General features: G+C 46.6%; 1 protein-coding gene across 4 annotated transcripts in view; it reads left to right on the forward strand.

Moving 5' to 3' along the window:
* LOC134910537 (follicle-stimulating hormone receptor-like) overlaps positions 1–25169 on the forward strand; it is a 292849-nt gene that overhangs the window by 259067 nt on the left and 8613 nt on the right. For all 4 annotated transcript variants that reach the window (XM_063918685.1, XM_063918684.1, XM_063918683.1 and 1 more), the window contains 3 exons: positions 2574–2642; positions 2719–2793; positions 10634–10822. In XM_063918685.1, the coding sequence (XP_063774755.1) occupies positions 2574–2642; positions 2719–2793; positions 10634–10822 (333 nt within the window). The remainder of the gene's footprint in view (positions 1–2573; positions 2643–2718; positions 2794–10633; positions 10823–25169) is intronic.

Here is a 25169-nt window from a genome sequence, read left to right on the forward strand (position 1 = left end):
CAATCATTAGGTCTACAGGTTCAAAAAGTTTACAGGCAAAAGGTCAACAAGGTCAAAAAGTCAACAGGGACAAAATGTCAACAGTCAAAAGGTTGACATGATCAAAGGTCAACACAATTTTTTTTTAAATTGTTTTATTTTGTGTTTTTAAAAAATTTTTACCCAAATTTGTTGAAACACGTTCCCTCGTGGGCTTTCTTTTCTTGCCATGCTTCGGCCTTGGTGACTCGCTCCACTCCGCTTCGCTTGCCACAAGGTTACTAAAAGTAATAGTTTGTGACGTGGATGAGGCAAAAGTTGTAAAAGCATGACAAACCCCTAAAAAAAAGTGTTGACCTTTTGACACTGTCGACATTTTGACCCCATCGACTTTTTGACTGCCTACCTTTTAACTATGTTGACCCTCTCTGTTGACTGTCGACCATATGGTGTCGACCTAATGACTGTATCTTTTAACTGTCTACTATACATTGGAACCCGTCTTTGACACCACAGACCCTGATTCTGTTTGTCATGTGGTCCCAATTCCGTCAGCATCCAGTAATCGCAAGTCTTACGCAAACAACCATGCGAGTGCTCCGCTGCAGCCTCCCGGAGGAGAGAACAGCTGATATCACTATTATCTGCACTCCAGGAGCTGCAGGACATGCCCCTCGTCCCTCTACCCCGTGAATAGATGCGCCCAGCCTCCATGTGCATGCGCAGAGCAGCGAGTGAGTGGGGGGCCTTCCAGCTTCCCCCCACCTACCCTATGTGGGACTTGGTGCCCCATCTTTGGGACGTTGGGACATTGCCCCAAAAATGAGACAGTCCTGCCAAAATAGGAGGCTACACGGAGGCTGCACACAGGTCCCCTCCTCTTTTGAACCTGGTAAAAAATACATGCAGAGAATAATGACCATTGCCAGCTCTAGCTAATCACCTCTGAGTGGCTGATTGCAGAATGACAGCCAGGGCTAATATCATATATTGAGGAGCCCGGGATTGGCAAAATAGGGAGGGCCTCACTTCCCCATAACCCCCTTCAGCCTCCTAGGGTTTTTCAAGTGGTATGCCCCAGTGGTGTTTCAGTGCTCTCAGTGTAATGCAAGTGATGAGTCAGAGCTATGCCAAGTGCTGTTCCAGCAATATGCCCAGTGCTGAACCCTGCATGCCCAATGCTACGCCCAGTTCAGTGACAGTAATGTAGTAATGTGCCAGTGCTTTGTCACTAATATGCCCAGTACTGTGTTGCCAGTGCCCAGCTAGTACTAACCATGATGATGATGCTCCTCCGAGATGCAGACTTGACTTCCTCCAGCAGCCTGATCTCAGTCACCCCTCTCCTAAGTTCCCTGCCTCGGGCCATGGTCTGAGCACAGCTCGCAGCTCCTGTCCAACCCCTCTTCAAGGCACTCACTGGCCTGCAACTTCCATCCCAGAGTATGAGATAACATGGGATGGTGACTTGGAGGCAGCTCTGTTACCGCGGTGCAGCTCAGGCAGGGAATGGGCTCCGGGGTGGCTGCTGCAGGGCACACACAGCCAGTAAGATAGCCAGAAACTCTGCTGAGTATGGGAGCCAAGCACAGGAGCTGCCCAAGTCACCCTATTAGGAGGCTTGCATGCAGGGTGGGATTGAGCAGGGTTCTAGCAATCTGCAGATTCGGAGACCCACTGCAGTCCCGGGACTCCAGTTCCAGCAGTCCCCCTCCCCCGATGAGGGCCCTGATCACAGCTGAAGCTTCTGTTTGTTCATACAAAGAATAGTTATACATGTATATTATATCTAAATATATCTAGGCGGATGTGACAAATGCCTGTGGTAAACCTGCCACGTATAATATTGGCCCAGGCCTGCACTGGTCTGGGGATTTTGGTAATTCTGCTAATTCATATAATTGTGGTCTTTTAGTGAATACTGGCCCTCATTCCGAGTTGATCGCTCGCAAGGCGAATTTAGCAGAGTTGCTCACGCTAAGCCTACGCCTACTGGGAGTGTATCCTAGCTTCTTAAAATTGCGACCGATGTATTCGCAATATTGCGATTACAAACTACTTAGCAGTTTCAGAGTAGCTTCAGACTTACTCGGCATCTGCGATCAGTTCAGTGCTTGTCGTTCCTGTTTTGACGTCACAAACACACCCAGCGTTCGCCCAGACACTCCCCCGTTTTCCCGGCCACTCCTGCGTTTTTTCCGGAAACGGTAGCGTTTTTTCCCGCACGCCCATAAAACGGCCTGTTTCCGCCCAGTAACACCCATTTCCTGTCAATCACATTACGATCGCCGGAGCGATGAAAAAGCCGTGAGTAAAAATACTATCTCCATTGTAAAATTACTTGGCGCAGTCGCAGTGCGAATATTGCGCATGCGTACTAAGCGGAATTTCACTGCGATGCGATGAAAAATACAGAGCGAACGACTCGGAATGAGGGCCCCTGTACAGTAGATTTTTGGTGCAATCGTCCTAAAACTCAGCATCAGATCCTTCCATACTTCAGTATCGCTGCTTTTACAATATGGCGGCCTCTGATGTGTCTTGCTGATTGCCGCACAGTAATACAGTGTTAATAACACTTTTACTTTTTCCAGGCGGCTTGTTCAGAATTCTATTGAAGAAATAGAAAACTACGCATTCAACGGCACAGATTTACTTGAACTGTGAGTTTATGAAAGAAGTTTATCTACCCCAAGTACTCCTCTTATACTGTTATTGATATTGACTTTTGTTTAATAGAGTCCTCAGTGGCAATCAGAGACTAACAACATTACCAGATCTTGTCTTCCACGGAGCCATGGGACCCGATGTACTGTAAGTTATACCTTTCCTTGATGAGCTTTTATTTAGACTTCTGAAATCTTTTGATCTTAGATCAATGAGACAGAAGAAATATATATCTTATATATATATAAGTTTACTTTGAATTTACGAGCACTCTGTGTACTAAACACTTGCCTATAGTACACTCCCGTAATATCTGGAAGACTCACAAATTTCAGATGGTTCCTACAGACTCCTGGTTGAGCTGGTTACCCTCCTGCCCAACTACCTACTGACCAGTGGCGTGCGGTGAGGTCAGAGGCTGGTGAGGCACTACAGCCATAATGTCCGCTGAATCCTGCCGATGACCTCTACCGCCGCCGAGCCAATGCCCACTACTGCCACTTAGCCGATGCCTGCTGCCACCGCCAATGGCTTACAAACTAGCCCACCATCAACTGACCCAGCCCTCCGCCACTAATTTGCACCTCAGTCCGATGCCGCCAATGCCCGCTGCCTGCCTGCTCATCATACTTGTGATATATTGTAAATTTTTATAGAAAAAAATAAAAATTAGTGTTTGGGAAGGGAGTGGGAGGAGGACATAAATGCAATTTTGTTGTCCAGGGCTTCCATTAACTTAATGGAGAAGGATCTGAATGGGTTAAAAAATGTAAAAAAAAAAATGCGTGAGGTCCCCCTTCCTAAGTATAACCAGCCTCGGGCTCTTTGAGCCGGTCCTGGTTGTTTAAATACTGGGAAAAAATTGGACAGGGGTTCCCCGTATTTAGACAACCAGCACCGGGCTCTTAGACCGGTCCTGGTTCCAAAAATACGGGGGACAAAAGATGTAGGGGTCCCCCGTATTTTTTAACCAGCACCGGACTCCACTAGCCAGGGACATAATGCCACAGCCGGGGGACACATTTATGTAGGTCCCTGCGGCCGTGGCATTACCCCCCCAACTAGTCACCCCTGGCTGGGGTTCCCTGGAGGAGTGGGGACCCCTTAAATCAAGAGGTCCCCCCCCTCCAGGCACCCAAGGGCCAGGGGTGAAGCCCGAGGCTGTCCCCAGCACCCCTGGGCGGTGGGTGCCGGGCTGATAGCCATAAGTGTTTATAAAAAAGAATATTGTTTTTTGTTGTGGAACTACAAGGCCCAGCAAGCCTCCCCCGCTTGCTGGTACTTGGAGAACCTCAAGTGCCAGCATGCAGGGAAATAACGGGCCCGCTGGTACCTGTAGTTCTACAACAACAAAAATACCCAAATAAAAACACAACACACACACCGTGAAAGTAAAAATGTATTAAAACACACTTACACACTCACACATACTTACCTACATCCCACGCCGGTCACGTCCACTTGTCCAGTAGAATCCAAAACGGGTACCTGTAAAAATGAAAATTATACTTACAAACAAAGTAATCCACAGGAGGAGAGAGAGAGAGCGAGAGAGAGAGAGAGAGAGAGAGAGAAATTAATGAATATTATGCCCTCGCTGACGCGGGAAGACGTTAGCACAGACAGGGGAGAGTGCTGCTGCTAACTGGGATGATGGAGCAGGCTCCCCCAATAGTTGTGAGCCTAGTAGCTGTACCCCTAGTAGCTTTACCCCCTGTAGCAGTGCCCCCAGTAGCAGTGCCCCGAGTAGTTGTGACCCCAGTCGCTGTGCCCCTTGTAGCTGTGCCCCCTGTAGCTTTGCCCCTTGTGGCTGTGCCCCCCAGTTGCTGCGCCCCTTGTACTTGTGCCCCTTATAGCTGTGCCCCTTGTTGTTGTGCCCCTTGTTGTTGTGCCCCCCAGTTGCTGTGCCCCTTGTTGATGTGCCCCCCAGTTGCTGTGCCCCTGTTGCTGTGCCCCTTGTTGTTGCGCCCCCCAGTTGCTGTGCCCCTTGTTGTTGCGCCCCCCAGTTGCTGTGCCCCTGTTGCTGTGCCCCTTGTTGTTGTGCCCCCCAGTTGCTGTGTCCCTCTTGCTGTGCCCCTTGTTGTTGTGCCCCCCAGTTGCTGTGCCCCTGTTGCAGTGCCCCTCAGTTGCTGTGCCCCTTGTTGTTGTGCCCCCCAGTTGCTGTGCCCCTCTTGCTGTGCCCCTCTTGCTGTGCCAGTTGCTGTGCCCCCCAGTTGTTGTGCCCCCCAGTTGTTGTGCCCCTCTTGCTGTGCCCCAACACAAACACATAAAAAAAACAACACACACATACTTACCGCTCCTGCAGCGCTGTCCTCCGTCCGTCCGCTGCCGGCTCGTCTCTTCTGTACTATGGGAGAGACGTCATGACTCATGACGTCTCTCCCATAATAGCGGCGCTGTCTGCAGCGGGCGCCCACACAGCCCACGGCGCCTGCTGCAGCCAGGAAGGGGGTGATTGGACAGCGGATCCAGCACTGGATCCGCTGGGCCAATCACATCTGGACACTGACAGGGGCGTGCATTCATCGCACGCCCCTGTCATTGCGGCACCAGTATAGGTGCCGCTTGTCCATTCATTTTCAATGGGCTTTCACAGCCCATTGCTGCGCCCCGCCCCCTGCCCGCTGCCCAGAGTTTTAATGTTAGCAGCGGGAGACACCTCTCCCACTGCCTCCCATCCTCACAAGCAGCCACAGGGGGGGGATTGTTAAAATAAGGAAAAAAGATATTGATAACAGACTCTGTTATAAATATCTTCTTTTTATTATTTTAATCATTATGACAGGGGAGGCACTGCCTCCCCTGACTGCACGTCCCTGCTACTGACATGGCTGAGACTGGGCGAAGTGATGACGGGATTCTCAGGTATCCACATAATTGTAGCCCGTCCCCTCCGCATGACGCTGCAATTCAATGCATTGTGATATGCTGCACACTGCCCACCTACAGCTACCTTCATAGGGGGGAATTGAAATCCTGATGCGCCCCCTATCTGCCATCTAAAGTGACTGGAGACAGAGGGGTGATATTCAAATGGCCCATGTTATGGCGCTAATTGCGCTCAGTACAGTCGGGTTTAGGCGCGCAAACCACCTAAACCCAACTAAACTGATGGGCGCGATCGTGAAAAGACCCGTTTGGGCGCCCAAACTGGTCTCTTTACGCACATTTCAGCTCGCTACCTCCAGGGGTAGCAAGCTTAAATGAACTTGACTCGCCCATCCGCAGCAACATTAGAATAGCTGCAGGCAGACGCGATCACAGGAGGGGGGGGGTAAGAGGGGGGACTTTGACAGGGTCGGGCTGGCCCACAGGGGTACAGGGGAAACCACCGGTGGGCCCCACTGCCTGGGGGCCCTCCTCCAACTCTAGTGATCAGGTTCCAGACTGTGTTCTTGAATTATACATTATACATATGTTACCGTATACTGCACAGGACTGTAATGTATTCTCAGTGCATTGCCAATATTTATCTGGTACATTATCATGCACGCACTAGCAGTATTTATATATTTGTCAAGGGGCCCAGCCCATGCACTCACCAATGGTTAGGCAAACCAATGTAGCTGCTGGCCACACCCCCTCTGGAGACTGACCACACCCCTAAACATGGGCCCCTACCACTGCATTCCCCGTTGGCCCGTTCATGCACCAGTCCGACACTGGACTTTGAAACCGGCCCATAGTGTTGCTTTTAGGTTTTTTACTGTATAATTTCTTAATTTCTTAATTATTCTATTTGAGTAGGTCAGAACAAAATATACTTGCCAACTTTCCCAAAATGTTCTAGAGAGTCAATTTAAGCAGCTTTCCCTGCCAGGTCTTTCTGGAGAGGGATCCAAAAAGGTTGTAAAGGATGGAACACAAGTTATTAGTATTCACCTGGGATCTGGTCAGGATGCTGGCGTTCGGGATCCCGGCAGTCAGAATCCCAATGCCAGAATCCCGACACAGTTTGGAATTCCGACACTGGCATACCAACATGGATTGGAATGCCAGCGCCGGGATTCCTGCATTCGGGATGCCGAGCGAGGTCTGCCATCACTCTGCACTGCAAGCAACAGGGGTTAAAGGATAGGTGTAGGCTGCGGCGGGATGGTGTTAGGCTTAGGCTGCGCCGGGATGGTGTTAGGCTTAGGCTGCGGCGGGATGGTGTTAGGCTTACGCTGCGGCGGGATGGTGTTAGGCTTAGGCTGCGGTGGGATGGTGTTAGGCTTAGGCTGCGGCGGGATGGTGTTAGGCTTAGGCTGCGGCGGGATGGTGTTAGGCTTAGGCGGTGTGGGAGGTTAGGGTTAGGTACCTCCGAGGAAGGTTAGTGTTAGGCTGTTGGTGGGGTGGGGGTGGGGGGTTATGATCAGGCTGCAGAAAAGGAGGGTTAGGGGGGTTGGGGATTAGGACTAGCTATTTACCACCTTCTGTCAGGATCCTGAGCATTGGGATGACGATGTCGGTATTTTGACTGCCGGCATCCCAAGCACTGGATCCCGATACCATCCCCTTCATCTTTAGCACCTGTATTTGTAAGTAGTTTTCACAAAGGGATTGTTCACAGCAACACAGATGATAAAGGGGGTCATTCCGAATTGATCGCACGTAGCAACTTTTTGCTGCCCATGCGATCAACTCGACCCGGTCTATGGGGGAGGCCTTTTTTGCATAATAAGGCTGCGAACGCTTGTGCAGGCTGCTATGCAAAAAAAGTTTTCTGTGGAACTAGACCAGGGTAACAGTTACTTACCCTGGGAGATCGATCCAGCGATGCAGGTCCCGGAATTGACGTCAGACATCCGCCCTCCAAACGCCTGGACACGCCTGCGTTGGACTCACCACTCCCAGAAAATGGTGAGTTGCCACCCCGGAACGCCTTCCTGCTATCTATCTTCTTGCGATCGCCCCAGCGATCGCTTTCTTCGTTCTTCTGGGTCATTGCCCGGCGATGGCCGTCGCTGGGCAACGACACGCGTGCGCTTTGCGGCCACCGCGCGAGCACAGAACCAATCCATTCGCACCGCTGCGACAAATAGCGTGCGAACGGGTCAGAATGACCCCCATAATGAGGGCTGGGCTACTTGCATCATGGCAAGTATCGTGGATGATGTGTGGAGGGGAATAGAGGCAAACAGAAAGCCACAGGTACATAACTGGAGGAAGAGGATCCTCCAATGGCATATAACAGTGATAGATAAACTGATCAAACTAATGATGGATTGTTCTGTGGTGTCACACGCACAGCTATATGAAACAAAGCTTGTAACTTTCAAATACTGTATGTGTTTTTCTTTTCTAATGTAACTAACTTAATCTACGGCTGCTGCATTTAATTTTAAAGCCAAGCAAACCGCCATCCAACTCTTCTAAGCCTTGGAAATCATTGATCTGATTCTAAAGTGGCATGTAATGCAGACGCAATTCCAGCTGCTTCCAGCCATCGAATATCCCATGTGAACATCCGATACGACCACACCCCTCCCAGCACTCTGCTTTGCATCAGCAGCTGTCGACATTATTATCATCTGCATTTGCATCAGCCCCGTCTGTGGTGCATAATATCTTACCGAGATCCGACAGTCTCTGCATACATCCTCCGAATAAACCGCAGCTCTTTCTACACACCCACCCAACTCTGCTTCTACAGTACTTGTGAAATCCCACTTGTGGTCTATTAACGTCCATCCAGATGTATGTGAGAGGCGTCCATGTTGCAGCCATCTCAGAGTCACTCATAACTGCTCTGAGTTGCGCAAACAGGCCATGATGCATGCACACTTTGCAAGAACCACAAGATCCATCAGCATCAGAATTGCGTGCACCTATAAATCAGAGACTGTGGGTAGAATTCAATTGTTTGAAAAGTCGGTTGGGTGTCTGTTTTTTCCCGTCTATTAGATAGGAAAAAACAGACACCCAACTGACTTTTCAAACAATTGAATACCGCCCTTTGTCTCTGTAACAGAAGAATTCAGTATGCCCATAGTGGACCATCATAGTGATGACAGATTTGTAGATGTTCTGATCACTGTCCCATTTTGCAATGTTATCAGTCCTGACCTTGCTTCAAGAGTATCCGCACGACCTCATGGCTTTTAGCTGAGTTTTCCGCAGCATATTGTCAGGGTTACAGCATGGAGGATTAGAAGATACCGGTAACTATATATACAAGTTTTCACACCTAAGTTGTATTAAATAACCCTTTACAGTGGCGCACGCAGGGGGGGGAGGGGGGGGGGTGTTCCGAGCACTCAGAAACCCCCCCTCCACCAAAAAAAAAAAAAAAATATCTATATATATATATTTTTTCCTGCTGCATGAGTATTATTAATGGCTGTCTAGCGTCCTCTGCAGTCTGCTGTCTTCCTGGTGGCACTTGTAAATAAATAAAAGTTTACTTTATTTTAATTATAGTACATATATATCCATGTGCATACATATATACACATGTATATACATACATATAAACACACACATATATGATATATATACATGTGTATATATACGTGTACTGTATGTATATATATATATATATATATATGTATGTTTAATATGCTATGTATATGTGTATATGTATGTATATATATATATATATATATATATAGGTGTATATACAGTATATATATATATATATATATACACACACACACACACACACACACACGGACACACTAGTTTTACGGGCCCAGCATATACTGGGTCACCTCAGTCCCCACCCCCGTGATTGGCTCCACCTAGTTCTAGAAACCCCCCCCCCCCATGCAAATCCTGCGTTTGCCACTGCTTCACTACATAGGTGAGCGCACTTGCATAACACAAATTTATGGCAGCGTCCGGTATGTACTGAAACATGACACCACACACATAGATGATAATGGCACCCTGCATCTCTCCTGCTTCTTACAGGGCACATAAAGTTACCTTGAGGGATTCTTGCAACCAACGGGTTTGTGCATCTGTTGGCTTGAGGAAAACCAATTACTGTGCAAGGGAAATGCAGTAGCAACTCTCCCAACCATCCCCATATTGGCTGGCCTGTCCTGGCTTGCTGGGGGTTGGGATGTACTGAAGATGCGTCCAGTTGCTAAAATCACCGAACACACATGCTGCAAGCACTCAGATGTTGGGGCGTATGCAGTAGTTAATGAGGAAGAATATGAATGTATTAAAGTTTGCGCAGGATTAAAGTTTGTGCAGAGTCTTGGGTGAGCTATCTGCCTATGATGCAGATGTTTTTTTAGACGTGCGTAACAGGATTTTACGACAAATTAGATTATATAAACTTTTAAGAAATTTTTTGACTCACGGCTCCCAAAAGTATCAGAAAACTTTTTTCACTGCTCACCAGGCCAAAAGTATTTTATTTGAAGTTAAAGAAAAACATATTTGACTAAATTGAGCTTGTTTGCCGTCCTTAGGTTTAGTTATGTGGTGGGGTACAGGGTTGCACTTCTGTTTCTTCAAATAATTTGTGATTGGCAACCACAAGCACTGGGTTTGTCTATCGCATTTGCCATAAGTAACTTAATTTGGTTGTGCACCACCAACCCGTGGAACACCTGCAACTGCCCTTTGGCACACAAGAATTTGAGGCTTATTTATCAAAATATACTGTATTTATGGGATATCCTATGAAAGCACCCATATTTATGGGTTACCCATAAATACTAAGTTTCCCTGGGAAGTATCTGGCATACTAGATCTCCATTCTTGGGACGCAACACTCGCATCTGCTATGCCAGGAAGGGGCATCTTTTTACCTCAGACATCTGCTGGGGCATTAGTATATTTTCACATCACTCCTGTGTCCAAGTCTGAACCTATAGTCACTTACGTTAGGTTATACTGAATGGGCCCCAAAATCATGCTCTGTAGGAGGAGTTTTCGGATGGAGTCGCAGGTCTGACATTCACAAAGATAATCTCTTTTTTTTTTTTTGTGATCGTTAAAAACAGGAGAAAGCGATTCTCTTTGAATAATTACTTTTGTTTTTCTAAAGGGATATTTCAAAAACTCAGATCAGCTCTTTGCCGAGGTATGGGTTGGAAAATGTGAAAAAACTGATCGCAAACCACGCATACAACCTGAAAAAGCTTCCTCCTTTGGGAATGTTGACAAATCTGATTGAAGCCAATTTGACTTACCCTAGCCACTGCTGTGCCTTTGCAAACTGGAAGAAACAGAAAAGGTAAGAATATGTTTGCTCTGAGCCAGTGCAAATAACTCTTGATAAAACAATGGAGAAGTACATTATTGGTTAAATCAACTTTACTGAAGGCCAAAATACACTCACATAAGTAGATGTGTTGTAAGATAATATCACAAATCGGAATGTAGTTGGGATCCCAAGTTTGGGATCCTGACAGTCAGAATAGCGGTCCCGGAATCCTGACAAGCTGTCAGAATGCCGACTTCTGAATCCCGAACGTAAGTATACTGGAGAGGTTAGGGTTAGGCTGCAGGGGGAGGGATAGGTTTAGACTGTGGAGAGGGAGGGTTAGAGTTAGGCTGCGGGGAAAAGAGGTTAGGGTTCGGCTGCGGAGAGGGAGTGATAGGGTTAGGCTGCAGGGGGAGGGTTAGAGTTAGACTGCAAGGAGGGGAGGTTAGGGTTAAGCTGAGAGGGAGAGGGTTAAATTTAGGCTGAATGGAGGGTGGGTTAGGGTTCGGTTGCGGGGAAGGGAGGGTAGGGTTCGGCTGCGGGGAGGGGAGGGAAGGTTAGGGATAGGCTGCGGGGAGGGGAGGTTAGGGTTAGGCTGTGGGAAGGGAGCGTTAGGGTTAGGCTGCAGGGAGGGAGGGTTCAAGTTAGGGTGAGGGTTAGGATTAGCTATACTTACCTCCTGTGCCCCTGTCAGGACATCAGGTTGCCAGTGTTGGTATTCTGACTGCCGGTACCCTTCCTGCTGATATCCCCTACCCAACCCAACAAAAACAGCCTGAGAACAATAGAAATTTCCGTCCCATTAGCAATTGCTGGTAACCACGGATGTCCTCTGTGTTCCAAGCCTCGTTCCTGGACCAGTGACATCACCACGTCAGCATCTCTGCTAGTCCCGCCCAAATACATTTCGTCTCAAGTAGACTTTGTCTCTGTATCTGCTACTCCCGATCTTCAGTTCATTTTCTTTGTTTCGTGTAATAAAGTGGTTGTGGTGAGACTGACCAATAGTCTGAGGCAGCTGGTTCTGCTGCGCTATACTCACATAGAAAAAGTGCAAGTGACTAACTTCTCGTAACCAGCTAAAAACATATACTGTACAGAAATGGAAAATACTTTTTCTCAGGGAATCAAATTATAACTTATATCTCCTATGTCATTGACCTAATAATGTGACATACAGTATTCTAATAAAGTATTGATTGTGACTGTATAGTCCCAAGGAAAAGGCAATTAAAATAAATTGTCTGTGAAATAGGAATTGCGTTCACCTGAGGTCTTGAGAATTATGTCATTGGAACTTTCATGTCATTTTTCAGTGTCTTTACTCAGCGTGCCGAGGATACAGAATGTGCCATTAGGAAGACAGAAACTATGTGCGCTGTTGTAGAATTTTCCAACTTCCATCTGCAGAAAAATAATATGATATATTATATTCTAGAAGTAATGTTATACCAACTAATGCTATTAGTATTAAACCTTCTGTATAATGATACTTATCCTTTACATAGAACATAGACAGTGCACAGTGCTGTACAGATAATGATTGTTATGTACCCACTTCCTCTGCGTCCAGCCTCCGCTCTCAATTACTGCTCTCTTTCTCCAGTAACTGATCTCCTCATCTCACCCAACTTGGCCCGCTACCCTGTCCCCTCCAGATTTCACAGCTGCCTCTACCCCCTGGACACACTTCACTTCACTGGTCTTCATGTCACAGTTTAGAAAAATGGGATGGTGACAGAAAATCAGGTGCGCTAAGGTTCTATCAAAAGAGGTGCGTTCATGCAGCACCCTTAGTGTGGTGTTGATACTTATCTCAAACTCAGCTCTGAATTCGTGGTAGAGATGGAGGGTTCAAATGAATATACTTCTTGTACATCAATGGACATGTAAATAAATGAACACAATATACATAGTGTAATGTTGTACATTTATCTGGTAAAGCCTCCAATTGAATATTCAACGTTGGCGATACACACTTTTTTTTATCACCACACTGTTTTCTGCTGTTCTCACCTTATATGGGACATAGTTGAAACAACATTACACTATGTATAGTGTGTTCATTTATTTACATGTCCATTGATGTTTGATGTACAAGAAGTATATTCTTTTGAACCCTCCATCTCTATCACGAATTCAGAGCTGAGTTTGAGATAAGTATCAACACCACACTAAGGGTGTTGCATGCACGCACCTCTTTTGATAGAACCTTAGCGCACCTGATTTTCTGTCACCATCCTATTTTTCCAAGTTCACATTTTGGTTATAGGGTATTACCACGACAGAGAATTATTGCTGCTTAGTTAGCGCCATTAAGATATCTCTACCTACACTAATTATTTTCATGTCACAGTTATTCCCTGGTTCACCTTCTACAGGTAAAACTCAGAAATTTTTGAATATTGTGCAAAAGTTAATTTATTTCAGTATTTCAACTTTAATGGTGAAACTAATATATTATATAGACTTATTGCATGCAAAGTGAGATATTTCAAAACTTTATTTGTTATAATTTTGATTATTGAGGCTTACAGCTTAAGAAAACCCCAAATCTCAGAAAATTTTAATATTACATAAAATCAGTAAAAAAAGGATTTTAAATACAGAAATGTCGGCTCTCTGAAAAGTATAATCATGCATATATACTCAGTACTTCGTTTGAGCCCCTTTTGTATGAATTACTGCCTCAATGCGGCGTGGCATGGATTCTATCAGCCTGTGGCACTGCTGAGGTGTTATGGAAGACCAGGATGCTTCAATAGCGGCCTTCAGCTCTTCTGCATTGTTTGGTCTCATGTCTCTCATCTTCCATAACACCTCAGCAGTGCCACAGGCTGATAGAATCCTTGCCACGCCGTATTGAGGCAGTAATTCATACAAAAGGGGCTTAAACCAAGTACTGAGTACATATGCATGATTATACTTTTCAGGGGGCCGACATTTCTGTATTTACAATCCTTTTTTTATTGATTTTATGTAATATTCTAATTTTCTGAGATTTTGAAATGGGGTTTTCTTAAGCTGTAAGACACAATCATCAAAATTATAACAAATGGCAGCTTGAAATATCTCACTTTGCATGTAATGAGTCTATATAATATATTAGTTTCACCTTTTAAGTTGAATTACTGAAATAAATTAACTTTTGCACGATATTCTAATTTTCGGAGTTTCACCTGTATTTATGGAACGTGTCGCGGAAGATGTATCAAGCATGAAAGAGAGATAAAGTGGAGGAGTTTTCCAAAGCAAACAATCAGCTAATAACCGTCATTTATTTAGCACAGTCTACAGTATAAAATGACAATTAGTAGCTGATTGATTGGTTTTGACAACTTTTCCACTTTATCTTTCTTTCTAAGGAGTCCATTTACTGTGCGGGAACCGGGCTCCAGTGATCAGTTATGTGTGTCCGATGGACACACAAGCTGATCACAGTGTTAAAAAAAAACATACTTACCAGTCCAGGGAGCCGGTATCCGCTGCTCCGGTGAACGCTGCCGGGCAACGGGTCCCCCATATGCTGCGCTGTGACCCCTGTGCAGTTAAGTGGCGCTGCAAAGTGGCAGCACACTTTACAGCACCGGGGGTCAGAGCACAGAAGAAGGACCGGGCGCCCGGCAGCCTCCATGCAATGTACTCAATTATCGCAGTGCGTGTCTGGAGTTTATCACCTGTCATTCGCATCATCAGATGAGGATGGTGATAAATAGACCTCTATGTCCTAAGCCTTGGAGAGAGATAACGTGGACGGAGATATAGGGGCAGATATAACAACAACTGATATCCTTGTTATCACTCGTTACGAATGATAAATTGTGCTCCAGCTAATCAGCTCCTGTCATGTGTTTGAAAATAGACAGAAGCTGATTGACTGGAGGACTATGTATCATTCATAAAGCTGGGCATACACTATACAATTATCTGGCAGATAATCTGTCAGATCTGGCTGGTTGGAATGAAAATCTGGTGATGGATGAGCGCAAATGACAACTGGCCATTTACTCCCAAACACTGGAAAATGGACAAAACCTGTTGTTCAAGTCACAGATTTAACCAATTTGTATGATCAACTATTTTTCCCATTTTCCAGTGTTTGGGAGCAAGTAGTCAATTGTCATTTACGCTCATCCATTACCAGATTTTCATTGCCAGCCTTCTGGCATATCCTCCCCTCCACTCCCACCATCTATCGAAATCCCACAAGTCTCTGTTCTGAGCCCTTTGTTGTACTGTACACATCTCTCTGCCTCTAATACCACTGAGATCTACCTCTCCATCCATGCTTCTCCTATTCTAATACCACTGAGATCTACCTCTCCATCCATGCTTCTCCTATTCTAATACCACTGAGATCTACCTCTCCATCCATGCTTCTCCTATTCTGTACTATCTTGTGTAATAACTAGAGATGAGCGCCTGAAATTTTTCGGGTTTTGTGTTTTGGTTTTGGGTTCGGTTCCGCGGCCGTGTTTTGGGTTCGAACGCGTTTTGGCAAAACCTCACCGAATTTTTTTTGTCGGATTCGGGTGTGTTTTGGATTCGGGTGTTTTTTTCAAAAAACACTAAAAAACAGCTTAAATCATAGAATTTGGGGGTCATTTTGATCCCAAAGTATTATTAACCTCAAAAACCATAATTTACACTCATTTTCAGTCTATTCTGAATACCTCACACCTCACAATATTATTTTTAGTCCTAAAATTTGCACCGAGGTCGCTGTGTGAGTAAGATAAGCGACCCTAGTGGCCGACACAAACACCGGGCCCATCTAGGAGTGGCACTGCAGTGTCACGCAGGATGTCCCTTCCAAAAAACCCTCCCCAAACAGCACATGACGCAAAGAAAAAAAGAGGCGCAATGAGGTAGCTGTGTGAGTAAGATTAGCGACCCTAGTGGCCGACACAAACACCGGGCCCATCTAGGAGTGGCACTGCAGTGTCACGCAGGATGGCCCTTCCAAAAAACCCTCCCCAAACAGCACATGACGCAAAGAAAAAAAGAGGCGCAATGAGGTAGCTGACTGTGTGAGTAAGATTAGCGACCCTAGTGGCCGACACAAACACCGGGCCCATCTAGGAGTGGCACTGCAGTGTCACGCAGGATGTCCCTTCCAAAAAACCCTCCCCAAACAGCACATGACGCAAAGAAAAAAAGAGGCGCAATGAGGTAGCTGTGTGAGTAAGATTAGCGACCCTAGTGGCCGACACAAACACCGGGCCCATCTAGGAGTGGCACTGCAGTGTCACGCAGGATGTCCCTTCCAAAAAACCCTCCCCAATCAGCACATGATGCAAAGAAAAAGAAAAGAAAAAAGAGGTGCAAGATGGAATTGTCCTTGGGCCCTCCCACCCACCCTTATGTTGTATAAACAAAACAGGACATGCACACTTTAACCAACCCATCATTTCAGTGACAGGGTCTGCCACACGACTGTGACTGATATGACGGGTTGGTTTGGACCCCCCCCAAAAAAGAAGCAATTAATCTCTCCTTGCACAAACTGGCTCTACAGAGGCAAGATGTCCACCTCATCTTCACCCTCCGATATATCACCGTGTACATCCCCCTCCTCACAGATTATCAATTCGTCCCCACTGGAATCCACCATCTCAGCTCCCTGTGTACTTTGTGGAGGCAATTGCTGCTGGTCAATGTCTCCGCGGAGGAATTGATTATAATTCATTTTAATGAACATCATCTTCTCCACATTTTCTGGATGTAACCTCGTACGCCGATTGCTGACAAGGTGAGCGGCGGCACTAAACACTCTTTCGGAGTACACACTTGTGGGAGGGCAACTTAGGTAGAATAAAGCCAGTTTGTGCAAGGGCCTCCAAATTGCCTCTTTTTCCTGCCAGTATAAGTACGGACTGTGTGACGTGCCTACTTGGATGCGGTCACTCATATAATCCTCCACCATTCTATCAATGTTGAGAGAATCATATGCAGTGACAGTAGACGACATGTCCGTAATCGTTGTCAGGTCCTTCAGTCCGGACCAGATGTCAGCATCAGCAGTCGCTCCAGACTGCCCTGCATCACCGCCAGCGGGTGGGCTCGGAATTCTGAGCCTTTTCCTCGCACACCCAGTTGCGGGAGAATGTGAAGGAGGAGATGTTGACAGGTCGCGTTCCGCTTGACTTGACAATTTTGTCACCAGCAGGTCTTTCAACCCCAGCAGACCTGTGTCTGCCGGAAAGAGAGATCCAAGGTAGGCTTTAAATCTAGGATCGAGCACGGTGGCCAAAATGTAGTGCTCTGATTTCAACAGATTGACCACCCGTGAATCCTTGTTAAGCGAATTAAGGGCTGCATCCACAAGTCCCACATGCCTAGCGGAATCGCTCCCTTTTAGCTCCTTCTTCAATGCCTCCAGCTTCTTCTGCAAAAGCCTGATGAGGGGAATGACCTGACTCAGGCTGGCAGTGTCTGAACTGACTTCACGTGTGGCAAGTTCAAAGGGCATCAGAACCTTGCACAACGTTGAAATCATTCTCCACTGCACTTGAGACAGGTGCATTCCACCTCCTATATCGTGCTCAATTGTATAGGCTTGAATGGCCTTTTGCTGCTCCTCCAACCTCTGAAGCATATAGAGGGTTGAATTCCACCTCGTTACCACTTCTTGCTTCAGATGATGGCAGGGCAGGTTCAGTAGTTTTTGGTGGTGCTCCAGTCTTCTGTACGTGGTGCCTGTACGCCGAAAGTGTCCCGCAATTTTTCTGGCCACCGACAGCATCTCTTGCACGCCCCTGTCGTTTTTAAAAAAAATTCTGCACCACCAAATTCAAGGTATGTGCAAAACATGGGACGTGCTGGAATTTGCCCATATTTAATGCACACACAATATTGCTGGCGTTGTCCGATGCCACAAATCCACAGGAGAGTCCAATTGGGGTAAGCCATTCCGCGATGATCTTCCTCAGTTGCCGTAAGAGGTTTTCAGCTGTGTGCGTATTCTGGAAAGCGGTGATACAAAGCGTAGCCTGCCTAGGAAAGAGTTGGCGTTTGCGAGATGCTGCTACTGGTGCCGCCGCTGCTGTTCTTGCGGCGGGAGTCCATACATCTACCCAGTGGGCTGTCACAGTCATATAGTCCTGACCCTGCCCTGCTCCACTTGTCCACATGTCCGTGGTTAAGTGGACATTGGGTACAACTGCATTTTTTAGGACACTGGTGAGTCTTTTTCTGACGTCCGTGTACATTCTCGGTATCGCCTGCCTAGAGAAGTGGAACCTAGATGGTATTTGGTAACGGGGGCACACTGCCTCAATAAATTGTCTAGTTCCCTGTGAACTAACGGCGGATACCGGACGCACGTCTAACACCAACATAGTTGTCAAGGACTCAGTTATCCGCTTTGCAGTAGGATGACTGCTGTGATATTTCATCTTCCTCGCAAAGGACTGTTGAACAGTCAATTGCTTACTGGAAGTAGTACAAGTGGGCTTACGACTTCCCCTCTGGGATGACCATCGACTCCCAGCGGCAACAACAGCAGCGCCAGCAGCAGTAGGCGTTACACGCAAGGATGCATCGGAGGAATCCCAGGCAGGAGAGGACTCGTCAGAATTGCCAGTGACATGGCCTGCAGGACTATTGGCATTCCTGGGGAAGGAGGAAATTGACACTGAGGGAGTTGGTGGGGTGGTTTGCGTGAGCTTGGTTACAAGAGGAAGGGATTTACTGGTCAGTGGACTGCTTCCGCTGTCACCCAAAGTTTTTGAACTTGTCACTGACTTATTATGAATGCGCTGCAGGTGACGTATAAGGGAGGATGTTCCGAGGTGGTTAACGTCCTTACCCCTACTTATTACAGCTTGACAAAGGGAACACACGGCTTGACACCTGTTGTCCGCATTTCTGGTGAAATACCTCCACACCGAAGAGCTGATTTTTTTGGTATTTTCACCTGGCATGTCAACGGCCATATTCCTCCCACGGACAACAGGTGTCTCCCCGGGTGCCTGACTTAAACAAACCACCTCACCATCAGAATCCTCCTGGTCAATTTCCTCCCCAGCGCCAGCAACACCCATATCCTCCTCATCCTGGTGTACTTCAACACTGACATCTTCAATCTGACTATCAGGAACTGGACTGCGGGTGCTCCTTCCAGCACTTGTAGGGGGCGTGCAAATGGTGGAAGGCGCATGCTCTTCACGTCCAGTGTTGGGAAGGTCAGGCATCGCAACCGACACAATTGGACTCTCCTTGTGGATTTGGGATTTCGAAGAATGCACAGTTCTTTGCTGTGCTGCTTTTGCCAGCTTGAGTCTTTTCATTTTTCTAGCGAGAGGCTGAGTGCTTCCATCCTCATGTGAAGCTGAACCACTAGCCATGAACATAGGCCAGGGCCTCAGCCGTTCCTTGCCACTCCGTGTGGTAAATGGCATATTGGCAAGTTTACGCTTCTCCTCCGACAATTTTATTTTAGGTTTTGGAGTCCTTTTTTTACTGATATTTGGTGTTTTGGATTTGACATGCTCTGTACTATGACATTGGGCATCGGCCTTGGCAGACGACGTTGCTGGCATTTCATCGTCTCGGCCATGACTAGTGGCAGCAGCTTCAGCACGAGGTGGAAGTGGATCTTGATCTTTCCCTAATTTTGGAACCTCAACATTTTTGTTCTCCATATTTTAATAGGCACAACTAAAAGGCACCTCAGGTAAACAATGGAGATGGATGGATTGGATACTAGTATACAATTATGGACGGGCTGCCGAGTGCCGACACAGAGGTAGCCACAGCCGTGAACTACCGCACTGTACTGTGTCTGCTGCTAATATATAGACTGGTTGATAAAGAGATAGTATACTCGTAACTAGTATGTATGTATAAAGAAAGAAAAAAAAACCACGGTTAGGTGGTATATACAATTATGGACGTGCTGCCGAGTGCCGACACAGAGGTAGCCACAGCCGTGAACTACCGCACTGTACTGTGTCTGCTGCTAATATATAGACTGGTTGATAAAGAGATAGTATACTCGTAACTAGTATGTATGTATAAAGAAAGAAAAAAAAACCACGGTTAGGTGGTATATACAATTATGGACGGGCTGCCGAGTGCCGACACAGAGGTAGCCACAGCCGTGAACTACCGCACTGTACTGTGTCTGCTGCTAATATATAGACTGGTTGATAAAGAGATAGTATACTCGTAACTAGTATGTATGTATAAAGAAAGAAAAAAAAACCACGGTTAGGTGGTATATACAATTATGGACGGGCTGCCGAGTGCCGACACAGAGGTAGCCACAGCCGTGAACTACCGCACTGTACTGTGTCTGCTGCTAATATATAGACTGGTTGATAAAGAGATAGTATACTCGTAACTAGTATGTATGTATAAAGAAAGAAAAAAAAACCACGGTTAGGTGGTATATACAATTATGGACGGGCTGCCGAGTGCCGACACAGAGGTAGCCACAGCCGTGAACTACCGCACTGTACTGTGTCTGCTGCTAATATATAGACTGGTTGATAAAGAGATAGTATACTCGTAACTAGTATGTATGTATAAAGAAAGAAAAAAAAACCACGGTTAGGTGGTATATACAATTATGGACGGGCTGCCGAGTGCCGACACAGAGGTAGCCACAGCCGTGAACTACCGCACTGTACTGTGTCTGCTGCTAATATAGACTGGTTGATAAAGAGATAGTATACTCGTAACTAGTATGTATGTATAAAGAAAGAAAAAAAAACCACGGTTAGGTGGTATATACAATTATGGACGGGCTGCCGAGTGCCGACACAGAGGTAGCCACCGCCGTGAACTACCGCACTGTACTGTGTCTGCTGCTAATATATAGACTGGTTGATAAAGAGATAGTATACTCGTAACTAGTATGTATGTATAAAGAAAGAAAAAAAAACCACGGTTAGGTGGTATATACAATTATGGACGGGCTGCCGAGTGCCGACACAGAGGTAGCCACAGCCGTGAACTACCGCACTGTACTGTGTCTGCTGCTAATATAGACTGGTTGATAAAGAGATAGTATACTCGTAACTAGTATGTATGTATAAAGAAAGAAAAAAAAACCACGGTTAGGTGGTATATACAATTATGGACGGGCTGCCGAGTGCCGACACAGAGGTAGCCACAGCCGTGAACTACCGCACTGTACTGTGTCTGCTGCTAATATAGACTGGTTGATAAAGAGATAGTATACTACTAATATTATATATACTGGTGGTCAGGTCACTGGTCACTAGTCACACTGGCAGTGGCACTCCTGCAGCAAAAGTGTGCACTGTTTAATTTTAATATAATATTATGTACTCCTGGCTCCTGCTATAACCTATAACTGGCACTGCAGTAGTGCTCCCCAGTCTCCCCCACAATTATAAGCTGTGTGAGCTGAGCAGTCAGACAGATATATAATATATATAGATGATGCAGCACACTGGCCTGAGCCTGAGCAGTGCACACAGATATGGTATGTGACTGACTGAGTCACTGTGTGTATCGCTTTTTTCAGGCAGAGAACGGATATATTAAATAAACTGCACTGTGTGTCTGGTGGTCACTCACTATATAATATATTATGTACTCCTGGCTCCTGCTATAACCTATAACTGGCACTGCAGTAGTGCTCCCCAGTCTCCCCCACAATTATAAGCTGTGTGAGCTGAGCAGTCAGACAGATATATATAATATTATATATAGATAATAGATGATGCAGCACACTGGCCTGAGCCTGAGCAGTGCACACAGATATGGTATGTGACTGAGTCACTGTGTGCTGTGTATCGCTTTTTTCAGGCAGAGAACGGATTATAAAGTAAACTGCACTGTCCTCACTAGTAAACTCTCTCCACTCAGTCTCTACACTTCTACAGTAACAGTACTCCTCCTAGTCAGCTCCAGTAAATCTCTCTCAGTCTCTTATAATCTAAATGGAGAGGACGCCAGCCACGTCCTCTCCCTATCAATCTCAATGCACGTGTGAAAATGGCGGCGACGCGCGGCTCCTTATATAGAATCCGAGTCTCGCGATAGAATCCGAGTCTCGCGATAGAATCCGAGCCTCGCGAGAATCCGACAGCGTCATGATGACGTTCGGGCGCGCTCGGGTTAACCGAGCAAGGCGGGAAGATCCGAGTCGCTCGGACCCGTGAAAAAAAACATGAAGTTCTGGCGGGTTCGGATTCAGAGAAACCGAACCCGCTCATCTCTAGTAATAACTGTCTCTCTTCTACAGTATCTCAGCAGTGGCAAACGCAGGATCTTCATGGGGGGGTTTCCATACGTGTGTGTGTGTGTGTGTGTGTGTGTGTGTGTGTGTGTGTGTGTGTGTGTGTGTGTGTGTTTGTAACTGAGTAGCCAGCACACTGCACGATCTGTGTACATTATATATGTGTGTGTGTCTATATCTATCTATATCTATCTATATATATATATATATATATATACACAAACACACCCATACAGCACATCTGTACATATGCATACACACACACACACACACACACACACACACACATACTGTACAGTAGCATACTTACAAACACAGCATACATACGTACACCAACAGTTTACATGCACACATCATACATACATACATACATACACACACACACACACACTATACATGCACACAGTATACATACATACTAACACAGTTTACATGCACACATCATACACACACACGCAGTATACATGCACACAGTATACATACATACTAACACAGTATACATGCATGCATGCATACATGCATAGTATACATGCACACAGCATATACACACAGACACACACACACACACACACACACACACACACACACACACACTGTACGTACACACAGCATGCATACATACATACATACATAGTATACATACACACAGCATATATACACAGAATAGATGCACACATACACACAGCATGCATACATACACAGTGTACATGCATACACACCCATACATACACACACACACACACAGTATACATGCACACAGCATGCATACATACATACATACATACATACACACACACACACACACACAGTATACACTTACACAGTACATACAAACAGTATACACAGGGCCGGTGCAAGGTTTCTTGGCACCCTAGGCAAAACTTCAATCTCCATTCCAGCCCCCCCTACCCCCCCCCCCCCCCCCCCATCCAAAAAAAAAAAAAAAAAGAAGACATTGGCCACCACAGGAATAAATTATAACAAAAACATTTGCCCCTTTCAGGAAAAAAAAAAACACTTTGGCCTCCACAGGGTAAAAAAACACATTGAGGCAGACGCACACATACACTCACAATGACACTCATACTGAGGCAAAGGCGCACACACACACACACACACACACACACACACACTCATACTGAGGCAGAGGCACACACTCATGCTGAGGCACACACACACATACTGAAGCAGAGGCGCACACACACACACTCATACTGAGGCAGAGGCACACACTCATACTGAGGCACACACACACACACACATACTGAAGCAGAGGCGCACACACACACACACACACACTCATACTGAGGCAGAGGCACACACTCATACTGAGGCAGAAGCACACATACTGAGGCAGAGGCACACACACACTCATACTGAGACACACACACTGACACTCATACTGAGGCAGATGCACACACACACTGAGGCACACACACACTGACACAAATACTGAGGCAGATACACACACTCATACTGAGACACACACACACTGACACTCATACTGAGACACACACACACTGATACTGAGACACACAAACACTGACACGCATACTGAGGCAGAGGCACACACACTGATACTGAGACACACACACTGACACTCATACTGAGACAGAGGCACACACACACTAATACTGAGACACACACTCACACGCATACTGAGAAACACACACTGACACTCACACTGAGGCAGAGGCACACACACACTGATACTGAGACACACTCTGACACTCATACTGAGATACACACAAACACACACTCTGACACTCATACTGAGACACACACAAACACACACACTGACACTTATACTGAGGCAGAGGCACACACACAAATACATACACTGACACTCATACTGAGACACACAAACACACACACTGACACTTATACTGAGACACACACACACTGATACTGATACACACACAAACACACACACTGACATTCATACTGAGATACACACAAACACACACACTGACACTCATACTGAGATACACACAAACACACACACTGACACTCATACTGAGGCAGAGGCACACACACCCATACTGAAACACACACACTGATACGGAGACACACACACACTCACTCATACTGAGGCAGAGGCACACAACACACACTGATACTGAGACACACACACACACACACACACACACACACACGGATACTGAGACACACACAAACACACACTGACACTCATACTGAGAGACACACTGATACTGAGACACACAAACAGACACACACACACTCATACTGAGACACACACTGACACTCTGGGACACACTCATATTGGAGGCACACACCCACTACCACAGTAGTTACCTCCAGCTCTGATCACAGGAGCCAATCTCCCAAAGAGCAGGCAGGCCAGGCAGAGCCACAGACAGACCGCGGGGAGAACTGCCAAAGTCGGGGGCGTGGCCTAATTACGGATTACGTGGCCACGCCCCCTTTTAAAAATACCACAGCACAAAGCAGCAGTCTATGGAGGCGGCTCCGGCCGGCAAAAAAGGGACACGGTGACGGGACCGGCCGAGGGGGAAACCACCTCTCTGCTCCCACTGCATAGCTTCTGCAGAGAGGTGGTGACTTAAAGAAAATCAGTGGTGGATCCCGGGACACTGGGTAGGGTATAGTGGCCTGGAATGGCCAAAAAGCATCAGCTGCCTGTCACTCGATTTAGCAGTGTTGCAGGACTACCCGCAGCGCTGCTACTAGTAGTGTGTCCATGCCGCCGGGTATCCAGCTGCTGTATTGCATGGGGGCTAACCACCAAAATGACAAGGGCTCCTGGCAGCCTCAGCGTGCCGCCCCCTGAGTTCCCTGCGCTCATAGGCAGCTGCCTAAAGCTGCCTAGTGGAAGCGCCGGCCCTGAGTATACATACACACAGCATCAGGGCTGTCAAGAGAAATCCTGGGCCCCAGTACAACAACTTTCTGGGGCCCCCCTGGAGGGGGTGTGACCACAGCATGTGGGGGGAATAGCCACACCTTTTTGGGGGCGTGTTTAGCACATGAGAAGCACCCACTCACAGTATCATGGCATGCCTCCCAGCTAGGGCAGTAGGCTTAATATTCATCTTTTTCTGGTGGGAGGGCAGATTGCTTGACTGCAGATATCTCAAGTTCCTGAAAATAGATTTCTTAGCTTTGAATGAAAAAAAAAAA

Source organism: Pseudophryne corroboree, chromosome 4 (assembly GCF_028390025.1).
Source record: "Pseudophryne corroboree isolate aPseCor3 chromosome 4, aPseCor3.hap2, whole genome shotgun sequence".
In the NCBI taxonomy this organism is placed as follows: Eukaryota; Metazoa; Chordata; class Amphibia; order Anura; family Myobatrachidae; genus Pseudophryne; species Pseudophryne corroboree.